The sequence below is a fragment of the Grammomys surdaster genome, unplaced genomic scaffold (genome assembly GCF_004785775.1).
Source record: "Grammomys surdaster isolate TR1022 unplaced genomic scaffold, NIH_TR_1.0 364, whole genome shotgun sequence".
Classification (NCBI taxonomy): Eukaryota; Metazoa; Chordata; class Mammalia; order Rodentia; family Muridae; genus Grammomys; species Grammomys surdaster.
This window is the reverse complement of record NW_021604783.1, coordinates 177306-195320: the sequence shown is the minus strand read 5'-3', so window position 1 is coordinate 195320 and position 18015 is coordinate 177306. Positions and strand designations below refer to the sequence as shown.

At 44.0% G+C, this 18015-nt stretch overlaps 1 protein-coding gene across 1 annotated transcript in view; it reads left to right on the top strand.

Moving 5' to 3' along the window:
* Positions 1–18015, top strand: part of LOC114631678 (protein shisa-6-like) — a gene marked incomplete at its 3' end in the record, with an annotated part of 136742 nt that overhangs the window by 21703 nt on the left and 97024 nt on the right. Inside the window, exon 2 of the mRNA XM_028780042.1 lies at positions 1137–1297. Within this exon, the coding sequence (XP_028635875.1) occupies positions 1137–1297 (161 nt within the window). The remainder of the gene's footprint in view (positions 1–1136; positions 1298–18015) is intronic.

Below are 18015 nucleotides of genomic sequence, written 5' to 3'. Positions count from 1 at the left end.
GTTGTCACTTTCCAGGAGGATGGAGCTCTGGAGCTAGATAGACATGGGGATAAGGGAAGCCATGGGAAGAGCTGCGATATCTCAGATGGAAGAGGCTTTGAAGGCCGGTGCCTTAGGGAGACCCCGAGAAGACAGGATTTTTGTCCTGTTCATGAAAAATTTGAGGTGTAGCGCTTTAGCAGGAATGGGCATGACACTGACAAGGAGTGCTTTGCTGTGGCTTACCACACTTTTCTGCTGCTCCCTTTGATCATTCCCCAAATGTCCCTCTTTCCCAGCGCCAGTGGGTATCTCATATCACTCATAATGAGGGATTCCTGACTAAAACCTGGTGGCAGAGGGACTTGTTTTAATTTGTGAGTCACCAGAGAACAGAACTAGGCACCTTTCCACTCGTCCCTGCAGCGACTGATGCCTGCTGAGTCCCCCACTCAGTGCGTGTTTGAAAGCTGAAGCATGGCATGAGTCAATCAAGCCGGAGCTCTTGTCCCTGAGTCTCCACTCTGGCACGTTCTCTGTGTCCCTTCCCATTTGTGCATGCCTCCTCCTCTAAAATGTGTTTACCTTCACTGTCTGTGCTACCCATCTATCCTGATGCTTATCGTTTAAAAATCTGTCCTTCCTGTCTTGGCTCTTAAGACAAGATTTTCTCTAGCAGCTGGGTCTATAGACTGCATACTGCACTTCTGCAAGTCAATAATTTCTAACTTATGCTACATGACATATATTTTTGGATAGGGAGGTTGGACCATCTGATTGATAGTAACCCCCTGTTCATTGTAAGGCCATTAGCGTCAGCTTTTTCCTGTAGGGTCATTGAGACACTGAGGGTGCTGTTGTGGCATATATGGGTATCAGGAAAACTAGTATTTTGAAAGAGCTTATTGTTTACAGGTGTGGAATGAATTACAGAATAAGATACTATGCTCACAGCCTTTAAGGGCCATGCCAACCTCCCCCCTATACTCACCCCTTCAGGCCAGCAAAAGATCAAACTGTCTTTTGAATGCTCATGGCTGTATCTCTGGCTCCTTCCAGATATGGTTTCAAAACTGAGTGTCTATGACTGTAAGTTTGCCTCTTTGTGGTTGTGTGCATCTGCTCAGTGAGGCTCACTGTGTATTCTCCTTGTTTAGGGCTCTGGCTGACATCCTAAGACAACAGGGACCAATCCCTATAGCACACTGTGAAAGAGAAACCATCTCGGCCATCGATACCTCTCCCAAAGAGAACACGCCGGTCCGATCAACCTCCAAAAACCACTACACCCCTGTGCGCACAGCCAAGCAGACTCCAGGTAAGTGAGAGTTGTTCATCTTGAAGTTTTATTGATGCTGCTGAGAGGTTCTAGTGTTTCTGCTAGATGTTTCTGCTTTGGCCAGGCAGGTTGTAAGGGCGCTGTGCAGTAGTGGATGGCCTGATAGACAGGGCAGGCTTATGGAAGAATTTGGGGACTATCTTCTTGGGACGGTTTGGTATGAGAGAGACCAGCTTTGGGACAGACAAGGGCTGATGGCCCATTTATGATTTCTCTAGTGGCTGGTGTAATTCTCTAATGTGAAATAGAGCTTGCAGCTGCCATGGTGGAGTATGGTTGCCCATTTATGTATGTGACGGGAAGGTTTGACCCTGTCCAGAGTGCCAGATGTGCAAGAATAAAGGCTGCATTCGAATAGAGAAACTGCTCAGCTATTGGAACTCAGAAAGACAGGAATGGTATCTGCATTTTAGGGTGACCTTTTCCTGTGAGATATAGATTCCCTGGATTTAGGATGACATATCCTTCTATGTAAGTAGGGAACTGGATCTGAGACACCAGAGGATACCAAATTCTATAGATGCTCAAGTCCCCTATATAATTATATATGAATGGCCTAGTGATGGCATAGTGCCCTCACAGATCTGCCTGTTTAGTGGTTTTCAGATTCCTAAGAGTATCTAATACAATACCAGCACTATGAAACTTGCTTGCTATGTCAAGGGCTTTAGGAAATAATGATGAGAAAAAGTGTGTAGCTGTTCAGTAAGGCCCAATTTGGGGGTAATAGCTTTGATTCACGGTGGGTTGAACCCTCTTGGGTTGATTTGTGTGGTTGGATGGATCCTACAGTTGCATGTGTAACTGGAGATGCGGAGGGCTGAGCTGCCTTTTGCTATTTTGTCTCGTCATCCTGCTAACACCAGAAAGGAAAGTGGGTGGGCTTTACTTTACTTGTCTGATGGATTTTTTTTGGGAAACTCAATAACTTGGACAAGACCAGTAGGGTGTACTAATAGGAAAAGAAAACCTGTGAATGCCAGTAATGTATTGGGATATTGATCTAAGTATTATTCAGAGGCTTTTATAGATATGTTATTATTTATTCTTTGTAGCAATCTTGGAAATATTTATCTCCTACTTTATATGAGGAATGTAAAGGCTCAAAAACATTTCCTAAAGTCACATGGTTAGTAAGAGAACATCAGGATTCAAATGAAGACATATTGATTACAAAAATCAGGATAAAGAGATTTAAAAAAAAAAATTCTATCCTTCCCCAGTTAGGGTCAGGAATGCAAAATCTCTGAATGGGCAGCCCACTTACCTGTATGTTTGGAAGGTTACAACCCTGGGAGAATTATCAGCTAGCTTAGCATTGCTCTCACTCCCAGACACACAATTTCTGCTTTGGATCTGGACTCTTCACATCTGTTACCTTAACATTTGTCACTTTATCCAGGTTTGAACTAAGCCTGCAATAAAGATGTCAAGCCACCAGGCGGCAGTAGGTGTGCCCAAATCCTAACTGGAGCTGAGATCAGGTTTATCCCATTTATGCTTTAATTCTCTTGAATTTATCATGTTGTTCTTGCCTTTAAGATAATAGTCTTAAATTTTTCGAGCATCTGATAAAAGCTAAAGGTATTTTTTGAATACTTATGCATATGAGTACAGATACATATACACCCAGCCAATAGTTTGTGAAGTATTAAAGGGATCCCTAGGCCCCTCCAAAGTTAGGTGTCCCTGCTTCACATGTAAAGATGAGTGAATTTGCTGGGCAGAAAACTCCTCCAGTGCATTTTCAGCTGGAATTCACTAGATCCTTAACATGGGAACAGTAGAGGGAATCTTGGTAAAAGCATCTGGTACAGTGGCCACCCACTGGGCTATGTACACATTAGAAACACCTAGGAACATGTTAAAAGTGCTGGTGTTCAGGAGCCATAGAGTAGGCAGAATCTCTACAGATGAGGCAGACGTTAGTGTTTTAAAATCCTCCACAAGGTGATTCTGACATGTAGCCAGAGTGACAAGTCACTGGTCTAGTTGGATCCTGTCCCTTTTATGAACAAAGACACTAAATGCCCAAATCCCTCAACTTGGCTACATGTTGGAAGCCATAAAAATTAAGGAGAGCTAAGCCCTATTCTCAGCTATCATGGCTTAATTGATGTGGAGGGTGTGGTTTGAACAAAGGGACGGTGTCTAAAGTGTCCCCCAATGCTAAGTTTGGAATCAATTGGCTCTGGGGACTGCCCATTGAAGACTATTCCTAACTTTAATGTTCTTAGCAGCTATGAGTATTTTTTTTTTATCTGAAGATTAATCATTTGAAGCTAGTTTCCCCCAAGACTTATGCTTGTGACTCTGGAATTTCTGGCCACCCAGGCATCAAAGTCTCCCTGAGTGCTGATTCTCATCCTTCCGTTAAAATTTTATTCTGTCTCATTTATAAACAGATTCAATGAACAGTCTTGATTTGGCCTTAAATACCCTTCACTGGGCAGGGAGCTTTCTCATCTCTTATGTTTTTTATATACATTCTTCTGGTGAGTTGAGATGGCAAAGGCATTGCTTATATGACTCAGTTCTGTTTCAAGAATCCCTCCTCGTATTTCTCAAATTAAAACTCTCCACTTAGCTTTTTGGGACAAGAATGCCTGGGAAGCATTCTCAGTAGTGGAACTGAGATGTACAAGCGATTTCACAACAAGCTTCATATTCTATAGCTTGTATCAAACAGGATGCTTTTCCAAATAGCGGCTGTCCTTTGCCACACAATGTTGCAATTTGAGCAGCCGTTTAAAACCGAACTTTTGGGCACATGTTCAAAGTGGAAATTTACTGTGATGTTCCCACTCATTAGATCAACCACTCACCAATTGTAGTAGAGTGGCTGAGGTCCTAGGGGGATATTAAGGAGGCAGGCAGCAGAGCATGAAGTGGTTCTACCATTCAACATGCTGTCCTGGAACAAGCTGCCTGGCATGAGCCAGGAATTCATGAACCCTGCCGGACCCACAATACCCCAGTATCTCACTTGCAGAACAAGGCCCTGTATGGTGGTGGAAAAGGTTAGCAATTTGAGTTTGAGAAGCAAGGAGAAGCGTGGATATGCTTGGAGTACCTATGAGTACTGTTTGTGATCATGCCCTTCTGACTTCCTTGTAAGCAACTGTGGCTACTAGCTTCTAGTGCTAGGCTGTCCTTACAGTTGAAGATAAACCAGGTTGAGGATTCAGTATCAGCCATGAGCACACTGCAAAAGCATATGCATAGCTCCTGGGAAGCAGATTGAATAGATGAGGGATTAAAGAATGATACATTGGTGTTCTTAGGCCAGGTGGAGTCTGTGGGACTGTGTCTGGCATGATCAGAGTTTGGAAAGTTGAATACTTATGCTCCTTTGGTGTGAGGACTGCAGTGGTGGTCCTTCAGTGACATTAAAACACGGTAATCCATGTAGCATAAGTCCAGTGCATAGAACACTTGCCATGTACTGGGTACTCTGCTCAGTACTTTGTGTATAACAGAATGGATCCTGTAATATTCTTATGCTATGGACCCTTCTCATCTCTGAGTCTTTAACTCATCCTCTTCCCAACCCCACAGGCAGCTGCTCAGTAGGCATTTACTTGGGCTTTTAAAATTAGGGAAGCCTATTTGTTGTCCCTATTCCTCAAGTCCAGCTGTTTATGGATCTTCACTGTTCAACCAGTGGTCCCTGGACCAGCAGCAACTCTGCGATGGGAACTGTTTTGAATTTCTAGTTGTAGTTATACCATGGGTTTTTGAGAATTTTTTTTTTTTAAGGAAAAACTCTGCAGTTGGGTCCTTTATTTCTCTTTTGTACACTGGGTCATGAATTCGTATGGAATGGACTCCAGCAGCTCGGGCTCTTTCCCGTTAGTCCTCACAAAGTGTGCTTCTCTGGGTGGTGCAAGCTGGTGCTTCAGCTGAACCCAGGAACCCTTCTCTTTGGCTTCCTTTTTCTTCTGATCGTTCTCCTTCACCCAATTCAGGAAGCTGTTTCTGCTCTTCGAGTGTTTAATATGCTCAATCCACACGTTGATCCTCTTGGCCAGAATCTTGCCCTTAACTTGCTTGTTTACAATGATGCCCACGGCATGCTGGGTGACATTGTAGACTCTTCCGGTTTTGCCGTGGTAACACTTATGGGGCATTCCTTTTTGAACAGTACCCATTCCCTTGATGTCTACAATATCACCCTTCTTGTAGATTCGCATGTATGTGGCCAAAGGAACAACTCCATGTTTCCTAAAAGGCCTAGAGAACATATACGGAGTGCCTCTCCTCTTTCCCTTTGTGTTGGTCATTTTGGCAAGTTAACTGGAAGATGGCTGCCTGTTTTTGAGACTATAATGTGTGGTTCCCACTGTGAAGATTCTCATTTGTTTGCTCTGAAGCAGAACCTAAGTATCAATATAGTAATTTTCAAAATGTCTTATACCATTCATACGGTCAAAATTGAGAACCAAGTTCTAGAGGGTGACATCCAAATAGGGAGAACATCTTTTTCTCCCTATTTGGTGTGGGGTTCAAGGAAAAGTCAAAGCCCCAGGATAGGAACTGGCTGGTCAGTTAGTGGGCTGATTGAGAAGTTCTCTCCTGGTGGATACGGCAGGGGATGTGAAGGATTCAGACACATGGGAGAAAGAGAGCAGGTCAGTATGCATCTGAGAGGAGGATTGTGGAAAGAAAGGGGCACAACAGAAAACACCAGAATTAACAGGAAGATCAGACAGGACTGGACCACACTCGGTGTTCCAGGTCCTCAGAGGTCAGGGCCATAGAGGCTTGATGTTCATAGAAGAAAGCTGGGAAGACTGAATGTGTTCATGTGGCTTGGGCTTCTCATAAAGAGCTTGTCTTGCTGTATCTGGGAGTAGTGTGGGGTGTCCTCTCTGACAATAGACTACCTGTAAAATTCCAGAGTTTTGCTCTTCACCTTCTAGGATCCAGTGTGACATCAGCTTGAGGCAGTAAATATTCACACTAGGTCTCCACTTCTGTGCACTGTAAAGGAGCAACTAGTCACCTGCTTACTGTCATGACCACAGGCTTGAAAGGTCAACTAAGGTTAACAACAGGATATAATGGTGCAGGGATTGAGATTAAGACTGAGTAGCTGACAGGGGAGTGATTTGCCACTGTCTGTTCCACCATCCTTGGGAACCTGATATGAGTTCTGACTGCCTTCTGCTTCTCCCTGTGGCCTCTACTAATGTTAACCTTCTTGACTGCCTTCTTGTTGCATGTGTGCATGTGCACAAGTGTGTGTGTGAAAGAAAGAGAGACAGAGAGGGAGAGAGAGACAGAGACACAGAAACACAGAGAGAGACACACAAAGAGACAGAGAGTGGGAGGGAGGGAAGAGAGAGACAGAGACACATACACACAGAGAAAGAGACAGAGAGAGAAGAAAGAGAGAGACAGAGAGGGAAGAGAGAGAAGAGAGAGATCAATTGAGTGATTGATTTTGGGTATCATCATTTTCCAGCTGTTGTCATGGATTTTGTTGTTTGCTTAGTTTGTTTTATTGAGATCATCTTTCACTGTCTTGGAGTTTACCGGGTGGGTTAGGCTGCTGTCCAGCAAGCCCCATGGATCTGCCTATCCACCTTCATGTCCATTTTTTTTGTTTGTTTTCTATGAGTGCCGAGATGGAGCTTAGGTCCTCGCACTTGCAAGGTAAGAACTTTACTGACTTCTGTATCCCCTCAGCCCTTCTTCTATATATTCTGACCTCAAGGTATTGTCCCTCTCTGTGACATGACTCTGAATTTCCTAGCAGCAGACATTTGGGAGGTGACAGCTATGTTCCCACAGGCCTGTCTGGACTTCTCACCTGTTCGCACCGCCTGCTCTGCTGTCTCCATAGAACCTTCCCCAGCTAAGAACAATTATGTGCTCATTTGTTTGCAGACCCTGTCTTCATCAGAATGTAAGCTACACTCTGTATAGATGAAGAGTTTATCTTTTCATCACTGTTCTGGGCCCCTCAAACCAGGAATACCACCAGGAAGCCCCTAACACATGTCTGTTTGGTAGAAACTACACACCAAACAAATAGGTCATTAGTTGGAGGAGCCTGGGGAACAGGTTTGCCTACTCAACTTGAACACTCACTGGGTGGCTCTGCTCTCTCTGAAGGGCTATGAGCTCCTTGGCCTCTGTGGCTGACCTAAGACTTGTCACAGGGAGCTAGCTGACTCCAGGTCATGATTTCCAGGACCCAAGTGTTCACAGTCCTCCCCTCCTGTCTAGACTCACACACCTATAGGCTGGGAGCTTTGCATCTTTGGTTGGACTCACAGAGGCTGTAACCCAGGCTGTCTACCTACCCCGCTCACCCTCCTCTCACGGTAAGTGTCCCAAAGTCTCTTGTCTGGGGCACGCTTAGGACTGACTGTGGAGTTAGAAAGTTGTGCCATGCCCTTGAGCTCGGGAGCACATCTGGGTATATTCTATCTCTTATCTAGGTGGGAGGTAGGCTTTTCTTTTTATATCAGTCATCTGAAGGAGAAAGAATATTTTGTTCTGGGTTGACAGCCTTAGACATGATGGAGTGGCTGAGGTTGGTTATCCCAACCAAGCCAGAGAGAAAATGGAAGCCCACAGGGGTCACCTGGATGGGAGGCAATGTCAGTGTCAATGTGAATTCCAATGTCTAGTATATTCGGATAGCTTTTGGTGTGAAGTGTGTTTTGGTCAGGGTGTTGGTCCCAGCAGATGAGGCTGGTGGGCATTAAGTATTGAAGTTGATTTTCTTTCTTTTTTTTTTTAACCTCTTTTTATTTTGCAGTTATTAAGGTGTTCAAAGGCAAGTGTAGCTTAGTGATTCACATTTTATTCCATTAAAAAAGAGTTGATACAAAGGTCAGCAGTACCTAGCCTCCACCTGAGTTCAAGTATTGGCAGTGAACAGAGAAAAGCTCCTCCCACTACCTGGGAGTAGATGTATTGCTCTCCTGCAGTAGGATCAGAGTGGTACAGTAGTTCCTATAGCCGAGATTCAAGTTCCACCCAATATAGGCAGCTCAGATGGCATCAACCTAGACATTGGATTAGGGCCAAGAAGCCTCCTTTGTGCAGCTTTGGGTGTAGGGAGTATCCTTGGAGCTGCTTCCTATTGGATATGTAAGTGTCCTAGGCCGTTCCCTCAGGGACTAACGCTCTGGATTCCTGGATAAATTGGTTCTAGCAGGGACTCATTTCAAGTGGCTTCTGCTTCTCAGCAGCATCTTGCCCTCTGCTCTGTCTGGAGTATTCTCTTCTTGTCAACTTCCCTAAACTCCACCTCTTCTTCCAGGCATCACCTTAGGCCTCTGACTCTAATTTCTTCTTCTTCCCTGTGGCATCTGGGTTTCAGAATTCTAAAGAGAAGTAGTGGACACCCCAATGAAGAGTGTTGGTTCAGTTCAGACTCAAGCTCCTGGCTTTCTTTTACAGACCGCTTTGTGCCTCAGTTTCCTGGTCTGTACACCAAGACAGTGGAACACACTCTCTACATGTGTCCTGAGGCTTGAGTGTTTTACTGATCTCTTGCACATCCCTCAATCTCCTGGCCTGGCTCAGAGCCCAGCATCCATGAGCTATGTACTGACTGTTCAGGAGCTAAGTAGGAGACTCAAACCCCTACCTTTGTGTCTGAAAATCTACTAGGTCCCCAGGCACAGCAGCAAGTAAACTGTGAGTCCCAGGATGGTGCTGAGGATCAGACATATCCTCATGTCTTTGGAAACGAGGTATGTTCCTTTTCTCCTGACCATGAGTTACAATGTACTACTTCAAACATTCATATTCCTGCCTGGCTTGGAAAGCTTGAGGAATTTTTAAAGCACTCCCACTGGCTAACTTATTTTAATCTTGAAAAGACCCTATGAGCCAAACACTATCATGCCAACTTCATAGAGGAAGAAATGGAGGCTTGGGATAGTAGAAGCTTTTACTTGTCTATGATCACATAGACAAGAGGAGGCTATACTGTCCTATATAAACAGAGACAGGCTGACCCTAGAATACAAGCTCTGAGGAGTTACAGATAGAGCATTGGGGTCCATTCCTGTACTGGGAAGCTTGTCTTGTGGCTGGGAATCTGTATTGATTCTGGTGGCTCTGTGCATGGGCCTGGGGCTGCTGGGAGTAAATCCGAGGGGGCTACTGTTTGCTCTGCATAGGATCATGTTCTCAGTGATCCCTAAAGCATCTCTTTGAAGGCCTTAGGCAGGTAGAGGAGTAGCCTGGGCAGTTGGTGAGCCTGGAGCCCTGTCTGTGTGCAGGGGCTATGCTGAAGTGTTTATGTGAATGCTATCTTCCTAGGAGATGAGACATAGGGCCTCCCATTCATAGGGCCCTAGATAGGATCTAACTTCTATCTGGATAGTAATGTCTGGAACTCATTCTCCCCATCCAAATTTCCTTATGATACTGGAGGATCAAGAAAAACCAAAATCCCCATCACCATACTTAGTGCAGTAAATGGCAAGTGGATTCCTATTTCGTAATTTCATGTTGCCCAGAAGCTGTCTTTGTATGACAGTACCAGGGAGGGAACATTGTTCTAGTCTATTTCTCTGTTCTGATAAATATCATGACCAAAAGCAACTTGGGAAGAAAAAGCTTTATTTGGGTTACAGATCATTGAGGGAAGTCAGGGCAGAAACTCAAAGCAGAAACATAGAGGCAGGAACTAAAGTAGAGGCCGTGGAGGAGTGCTGCTTGCTGGTTTGTTTCCCTTTGCTTGTTAGGCCACTGGTCTTATACAGTGCAGGCCACCCTGACCAGCAGTGACAAAAACCACAGTAGGCTAGGCCTTCATACATCAGTAACAAAAACCACGGTAGGCTGGGCCTTCATACATCAATCAGTAAACATGTCTCACAGACATACCCACAAGCCAATCTGATACAGGCGATTCCTTTCTAGGTTCCTGCCTCCCAAGTGTATTAAGTGGACAGCTAAGATTAGCTACCACAAATAGCCTTACCCAGTACAAAGTAGCTTTGGAACATTGGTGCCCAGGAGCTGTCCCCGCCAGCAGCTGGCTAGACCAACCATGCCCATTGTGTCTTCCTCTCCAGGAATGTCACCCTGCTTGGCTGCTGCACAGACTTGGCTACTTGAACAGGATTATCTGTATGCTAGACCCCTGATCTTTTCACCAAAGAGTACATTGGGTAGAGGCAGGCAGAACCTGGTCTCATTCTGTGTCTCTGAGAAAGAGGATGCTCCCTGAGATGTCCATCAGTGACTCTTGAAGCAGGTGGATTTAAATATGCTCCAGATATCCCTCCAATGAAGTGTGGGTCAAAGGGCATGCCTAAGCACCAAGGACAGGGTTAGAATTCTAGGCACCTCCATGAGTTGGCTAAACCAAGGGACCAACAGAATGTGATGTCATGATGAGAGTTGGAAACCCAGGTAAGGAAGTGAGGTGTAGAAGGCACAGGAAGGATGGCAACTTCTGGGGCTCTAGAACTCTCAGTCTGTGTATATTGCTGCAACAGAATACCAGAGTCTGAATAACTTACTAAGAAAAGAAGCTCCTTTAGCTCACTGTTCTGGAGATTGGGAGGTTCAAGACAACAGTGCAAATATCTTTATGGTCTGGTATGATCTTGTTGCCATCTCAACTTGTGGCAGAAAACCAAGGATGAGTGGATATATGTAGAAGAGAGGACAGAACTCCAGTGAGAGCTAACCCAGTCCCATAAGTAAGTCATTCATACCCAGATACCTTCCTCTGGACACCACCTTCCTAATAGCCACCCAGAGGAGGAGGTAGAGGTCTAAGATTTGAACTTGGGATGCATGCTCACAACATCACAGTGGTCACTGTTCTTGAGCAAAGATGGCTCAGCCTCTAGCCCAGAAACCTTCGGAGGTCTTTCCCTTCTAGACTTATTACACGCAGAGAAAAGGATATTTGAGACTCAGAGGTGATGGAGACAGCCAGCTGAGTCCAGGCAGGAGGTATGCTGAGTATACATTAATTGTTATGGGCATGAGGCATGAGAAGGTACATATTACATTTTAGCTCAGAAGCTTAAATTTAAGACCTTACCCAAAACAAATATGTCATCAGCCATACTGGTACCCTATCAGAATGACAAACATTAGCTCTAAGCATTCTGAGAAAAGGTGGGAATCATCACCATCGTCAATATCACCATCAGCTCCATTAGGAGCCAGAGCAGCAGAAGGACTGAATAGGCAGGAGGATGCAGGAGGAATCCCTGGATGATGTTGAACTAAGGACAGGATCACAGAGGGGAGAGATGCTTATGGGTCTAAAGTTCCAGTAAGGAAACAGTGACTGATTCCTCTGGAGACATTGGTTGTCATTTTCTGTCAACAGACTGCAGTGATTGAAGAATTAGGATAAAGGCCAGGAAGGAACTAGAACCTTGTGTACTTTTGGAGAAGGCTACCTTGGTTGGAGGAGTATTTTTTTTCCTTCATTAAACTCATGGATTGTTCCCTATATAGGGGAACATGAGTGTGTGGTGCAGGACAATGGGGGCAAATGAGTGTGTACCCTGCAAGGAGACTTAGAGGAGAAGCTTGTGATGACCTCTAGTGACAGGCTTCTAGAGGAGATGACCTAAGGACACATCTTCATTAGCTGCACATTGACAACCAGAGCAAGGAGAGGGAGGGCCTTGAGGGACATTGATACATTCATTCATTATGAAGTAATTTGGGTGCCTTTCTGGGTGTTGGGTGGGCAAGAACAAAAGCCCCAAGTCTGTGGCATTTACCCTAAGACAAAAAATAAACTTATGAACATGTAGCCTAAAGCCAAGTCATGACAAATATTTTGAAGAGTAACTGGGTTGGAGGCAGTAGGCAGTGGTGGGAAAGGCAGGAAGGAGCCTTGTCTGTGGGAGAGATGATAAAAGATGAACCTAAGTGATGGAGACACCGTGACTGTTGTAGAAAGTATGCAGAGACCCAGTGTGGCCAGTAAAGATCGGGGACAGAGGTCAGAGATGTAGGGGTTGTGGATCCCATCAGAGTCTTGGGAGCTCTCTCTAGATATAATGGGATTACATTGTAGGGCTCCCAGAAGAGGACTGTTGGCATCTTGACAATGGACCCTAGAGGGTCAGAAGTGGCAAAAAGGGGATGGGTGACCTGGAAGATGTGTCATCTGGGAAATGGGAGAGAGGTGGAGAGTTGTACTAGGATATTCATAGTGTAGGGAACTGAGACATTTTCCTGTCTTATTTACTTGTTCTTAACATATTGTTTTAAATAATTTCCAACCAATGGGGAACTTGTCAGAATGACACAATGGATATCAATATCATCTTAGCAGTTCTGAACATTCTACTCTGTTTCTCTTCTCAATCCTCTTCTTTATCATCTTTCTATTGCCATCATCATTATGATTTCATCATCTCACCACCAGCAGCAGCAGCAGCAGAATCAGCAACTGTATTTCTGTCATCATCATCAACACCATCTCTTTCAACATCATTGTTGCCATCATCACTATTATCACTACAGTCCTTGGTTACCACCATCACCATCATCATCACTGAACCATGTGGGCATCAGTGGCCTAGATCATGACTCTTCCTTCCCAAACTACCTTACCATGTAACCGTCTTAGCTCAGGATGGCTCTTGTGTAACCATAATAAATGGCCAGATTTATGAAACTGACCACTGCTCTCAATGACCAATATTAATAAAGAGTTTGAGATTTATTTTTATGCTAAAAATGACAGCATTTGCTGAAAATGAGGGGCACCAGGAAAGATAGGGGATAAAGATGGCTGAACTCTGGACCAAATCAAGTAGTTAATGGGATTAGTCAGATCTGTGGAAGAACTTGAAGTGAATAGCTTACAGGTCTTTCCCTGAAGAGCCATATGTGAACAGGTAAGCAAAGTTAATCCTCTGATTCTCTAAAAACTATTGCCAGAACTATCAGAGAGTCTCCTCTATACTCTACTATGTGTAAATACAGAATGTCCTCCTTCTGGGATCTGGATGTGACTGTATCCACTTGTATCTCTACTCATCCTACAAAACAGACCTGGAATCATTCATTCAATTCTAAGTGCTTTGAGCACAGGACCAGGCCTAAGTTCCTCACTCTATTCCCAGGGTGCAATCTAGTCTGGACGAGTCTTGGCACTCAGTAGTCCTTAGATAACTATTTATTGATTAAATAAAGGACAGAATAAATTGTCCATATTTAGTACATTAGTTTGCTGCACTGATGATTACAACATGTGCTTGGCAATAATGGAACACCTAAAATAATAGTTGTTTATACAATGAAGAAGCCTACCTCTCTCTGCTTTAGAGGGAATCAATCCAGGAATGGTATTTTTCACAATGTAGAGGATCAGACTTCTTCTATCTGGTTATTCTGGTGTCCTAAGCATGTGATTTTGTGTCATGGCTCAAGATGGCTGCCAAACTCATGTTATTATGTGTGTCTTCCAGGCATCATGTAGAAATAGAAAACACTATGGTGTCCCTTTCCTTCCCCTTTATCTTGACAGTTCTAGATGATCACTCTAGCCTTACACATTATTCCCACTCTTCTTCTCATTTATTTTAAAACTCTGAAACAGGCTTCCACAAAGCTGACCAAGTTAGTCTTTTAAAAACTAATTAATTTAACTTTATGTGCATTGGTATTTTTGTCTGCATTCATGTCTATATGAGGGTGTCACATTCCCAGACAGTTCTGAGCTGCCATGTGGATGCAGGGAATTGAACCCTGATCATTTGGGAGAGCAGCCAGTGCTCTCAACCACTGAACCATCTCTCCAGCCCCAACCAAGTTAGTTTTAAATTCACTGTGTAGCCCAAGTAGGTCAGGATTTGTATCTTCCTGCATCAGCCTACCATATAGCTAGAATCATAGGTTTACATCATCAGGCCTGCCTAATACTTTTATTTCTTTTTCATTTAAAGAAAGTTAATAATTTTTAATTAAAATATAGTTAGATCACTTCCCTTCCCTCCTTGTAGCTCATCCCAAGTCCCCCTTCCAGTTTCTTCCATGTCTTATTCCTTTACAGATTAGATCAGATTCTTGCTTAAAGCAGCCCACCACTCCTTTGGTCACTTAGACAATGGTCTTTAAATGATGCATGAAGGTTAAAATGTGGATATATTGTAAAGAGAAAAGTAGCTTCTAGGAGACAATTAATGGTTTGTGTCACAGGCGTTCAGTTCATACCAGAAATCGTGGTGTAAAAACCCACCAGATAGGATGATCATTTGCAGATACCTCTGTTTCCTACTGTGCTCTCAGATAGCTGTATCTTTGAAAGGACTTTGATGCTAGGCCAGGCCAGGCCAAGCCACTGGTCACTTCTAGGTAAACACAACAGCTCCTAGAGATCCTGCTCTTTAACTGTACATGATGACATGGATGCCACAGAGAGGTGCTCTACAGGGATGCCATAATACCAGAGGATGCTTGTCAGGAGAGTCCCTACCCCTGTGTCCCCCCAGTCAGAGGCTTTTATTTTCATCTGTGCATCTGTTAGGAGGTCTGGAGTATCCAGTCCTAGTCACAGAGCTCTCAGCGCCTCAGATGCTGAATGGAAAGAAGGCAGCATGGTTAGATCCAGAAGCATGCAAGAAGCCACATATTCTGAATAAAATGTGTGGAGGTTTGAACAGAAGTACCTAGAGCAGTGTTCTCAACCTGCAGGTCAAGACCCCTGGGTGGGGAGTTCACTGACTCTCTCACAAGGATGACTTAAGACCACTGGAAAAACAGATATTTACATTATGATTCATAACCATAGCAAAATTTCAGTTATGATGTAACAACAGAAATAATTTAATGGTTGGGGGGTCACCACAACATGAGGAACTAATTGTATTAAAAGATTTGCCTCAGCTCTAGCCCACTCCCTAAAGAGGGGAGGGGGAAGAGCCTTCCCTGTGGTGGAACCCCTCCCTCAAGCTGAGACCCCAGCCTTCTGGCCCTTACCTCTTCCTTTTGATCAGGATTCAAGCTTTGCCTTTCTTTCTGTGTGCATGTAGCTCAGGGACTTATCACAGCAGCTTAGATCCAGGATGAACTAGATAAGCCTGCACTTTAATAAACGTGCCATTTGTTTCCCTTAAGAATTAGATAAAAGGAAATAGGGCCTTAGTGGAGGTTGGCAGGGTGATAAGGCCAAGCTCATGGCTGAGGTAGGCAGCAGATGCTACCTGCCAATGTCTTGGGGAGGGGACCCTTTGTAGAGGTCCAGCACAGCTCTTTCTTGGTAATGACCCTCCCATTTTCAATGGAAAGAAACCCAAACCAGCAGGTCTTGCTACTTGGTGGATACCCCTCCCCTTAGAGAGCTATTTGAATTCTTGGCTTGAATGTTGCCCCTGTGTCCTGAGCTCTTGCCTATAGTCATGTGGGAAGGTCCCCAGTGAGAATGCCTAGGCTTTAGTCTCATAGGGCCTGTGGCTGTCAAAGGAGAGACCTTTAGCACTGGGCAGAGAGGTTTTTGAAGACCCAGCCCCACTGGTTTCTCTCTGCTTGGGAACTCAAACATTGACTTGCTGGAAACTGGTGGATCTTGCCCATAAGCACTGACTATGCCTTTGTCTCACCATTCTGTAGTCTAGATGGGCAATGTACTATACATGGAAGGAGGCTCTCCTTTTATGACTGTGGGCCAAGAAGCAGGGGAGCACCCTTCTAGGAAGTCAGTAATAGCATTACCTCTGTTTTCAGCCATGGGCAAAATATAGAAAGGTTGGTTTCTTTTCAAGGTCAAGGTCAAACCATTTGTCTTGGCAGTGTTTTCAGCTTGTCAGACAGGTTCCCTTCACTCCCCTGCCTGAACCCTGCTTTCAAACTCCATGTTATTATTATTATTATTATTATTATTATTATTATTATTATTATTATTAGATGATGATGATTATTTTCACAGGCCTAAGGTCACTGTGACCAAGAACTGCAGAGAGGATAGGAGGAGGGGACTGTGGTGAGGGTGGTGACCCACATGCATTCCCGTTTGCTCTCTTTAGCAGGTCCTGGCTCTCTGGGCAAATACCTGGCTTCCTTGTTTTTCCTGTGAGAGAAGCTCTCTGTGAGTTTGGGAGGTGGAGGGGTAGCTAGGGTTGGCCAGCCTTCCCTTACCTGTGGGTCTGAGTGAGCCAGAGAGGCTGTGTGGGCCTTCTCTAAGCAGGAGGAAGAGTTTCTTTTGCATGTACACACTACACAGGCCCCTCAGAATATATAAGCCTCCATGGCATTTCTGCTTCTGCTGTTATCACAAAAAGATTTGCTGGAGCACTTTTTAATTTATTCTCGGTTGCCTCTGGGTATTGGATTTGCTAAGAGTAAAATTCATGTAGATTAAGATTCATGGATCCAAGATCAGCTATTATATTTATTGGTTGTTCTGAGGATTCTGTAAAATATACAGTGTAAATTGATGGGCTTCTTGGTCAGAAAGAATTTACAGTCTCAGTCATGCCATGTTTGTACTGATGCTGTAGGTGACTGTACCTATAGATGTGTTCCCTGATTCCGACCTTTAAACAATCAGGTGTTTGGAAGACAAGGTTGCAGAATCTACCTGAGCCAATGTGCATGATATAGGGGGTGGGCACAAACGACAGTCATATATCCCACAGATCAGAGTTCTAACATGTGAATACATTTGAACAGCAAGCATGCTGTGAGTTCATTTATTCTCCAAGGCTTTGTGGAGGGCCTTCTGCATAGCAGGCACTGGGCCAAGAGGCTGGAATGGTCCAAATTGGCAGCCTGGGAGGTGTATGATATTGACAGTGACCTTGAAGGATAGATAAGACTTAGATGTCACAGAACTTTAGAGACATTGGCCAAGATAGGACTGGGATGAACTGAGAAAAACCCACAGAAACATAAGGCTTCATATGGGAGTGCGTAGATCTGCCCTTTTAGATCATTGTGCTTATTGGGGTGGGAGGAGAGAAAGACGATGGAGAAGAGAATGAGAAACAGGCTTGTCCATGCCTTTGATGCCAGGGCTCAGAGGGCATATTAGAACAAGAATAGTTTTTACATGTTTACATTCACTTTCTACAAACAACTGACCATTCACATTTCTAGCTGTTGCTATGTGTACACACACACACACACACACACACACACACACACTCATTCGATATTAACTATTTCATAGAGTCCTTGGAATTCTTGCCTTATTGCACTGGGAAAGGCTGCCTGTACAATCCTGGACCAAAGTGGTGACAGCTTTGTTTCTGCTCTTACCAGGGAACCATATTTCACTTTGTGATTGTTGCTACATTTTTTCAGAGATGTTTTTTTATCACAGTGAGAAAGTTTTATTTTATTACTAGTTTGGGCAGGGTTTTTGGACAGTAATTGATGTTGGGTTTAGTCGAGTTTTTTTTTTTTTCAATATCCACAGAGATAGTACATGGCTTTTCCTTACAGTCATTTGACAGAGTGAATATATTGACTCCTTTTAAATATTAAACTGTTCTTAGATTCCCAGGGTAGATGTTACTTAGTCATAATGCTTTATTGGATTTATTATTAGGTTGGATTTGTTGAAATGTTGAGTGCTGTTTACAACTGTGTTCTTAAGCATTGTGCTGTTCTGTTTTCTGTCATTTTATACGTTGTCAGAATAACTCTGACCTCATGCTATGTGGGGAATATTCCTTCCTCTTTCCTGTATTGTAGATTTCTTATAGAATTGGCCAGTGAAACCATCGAAGCCTGGA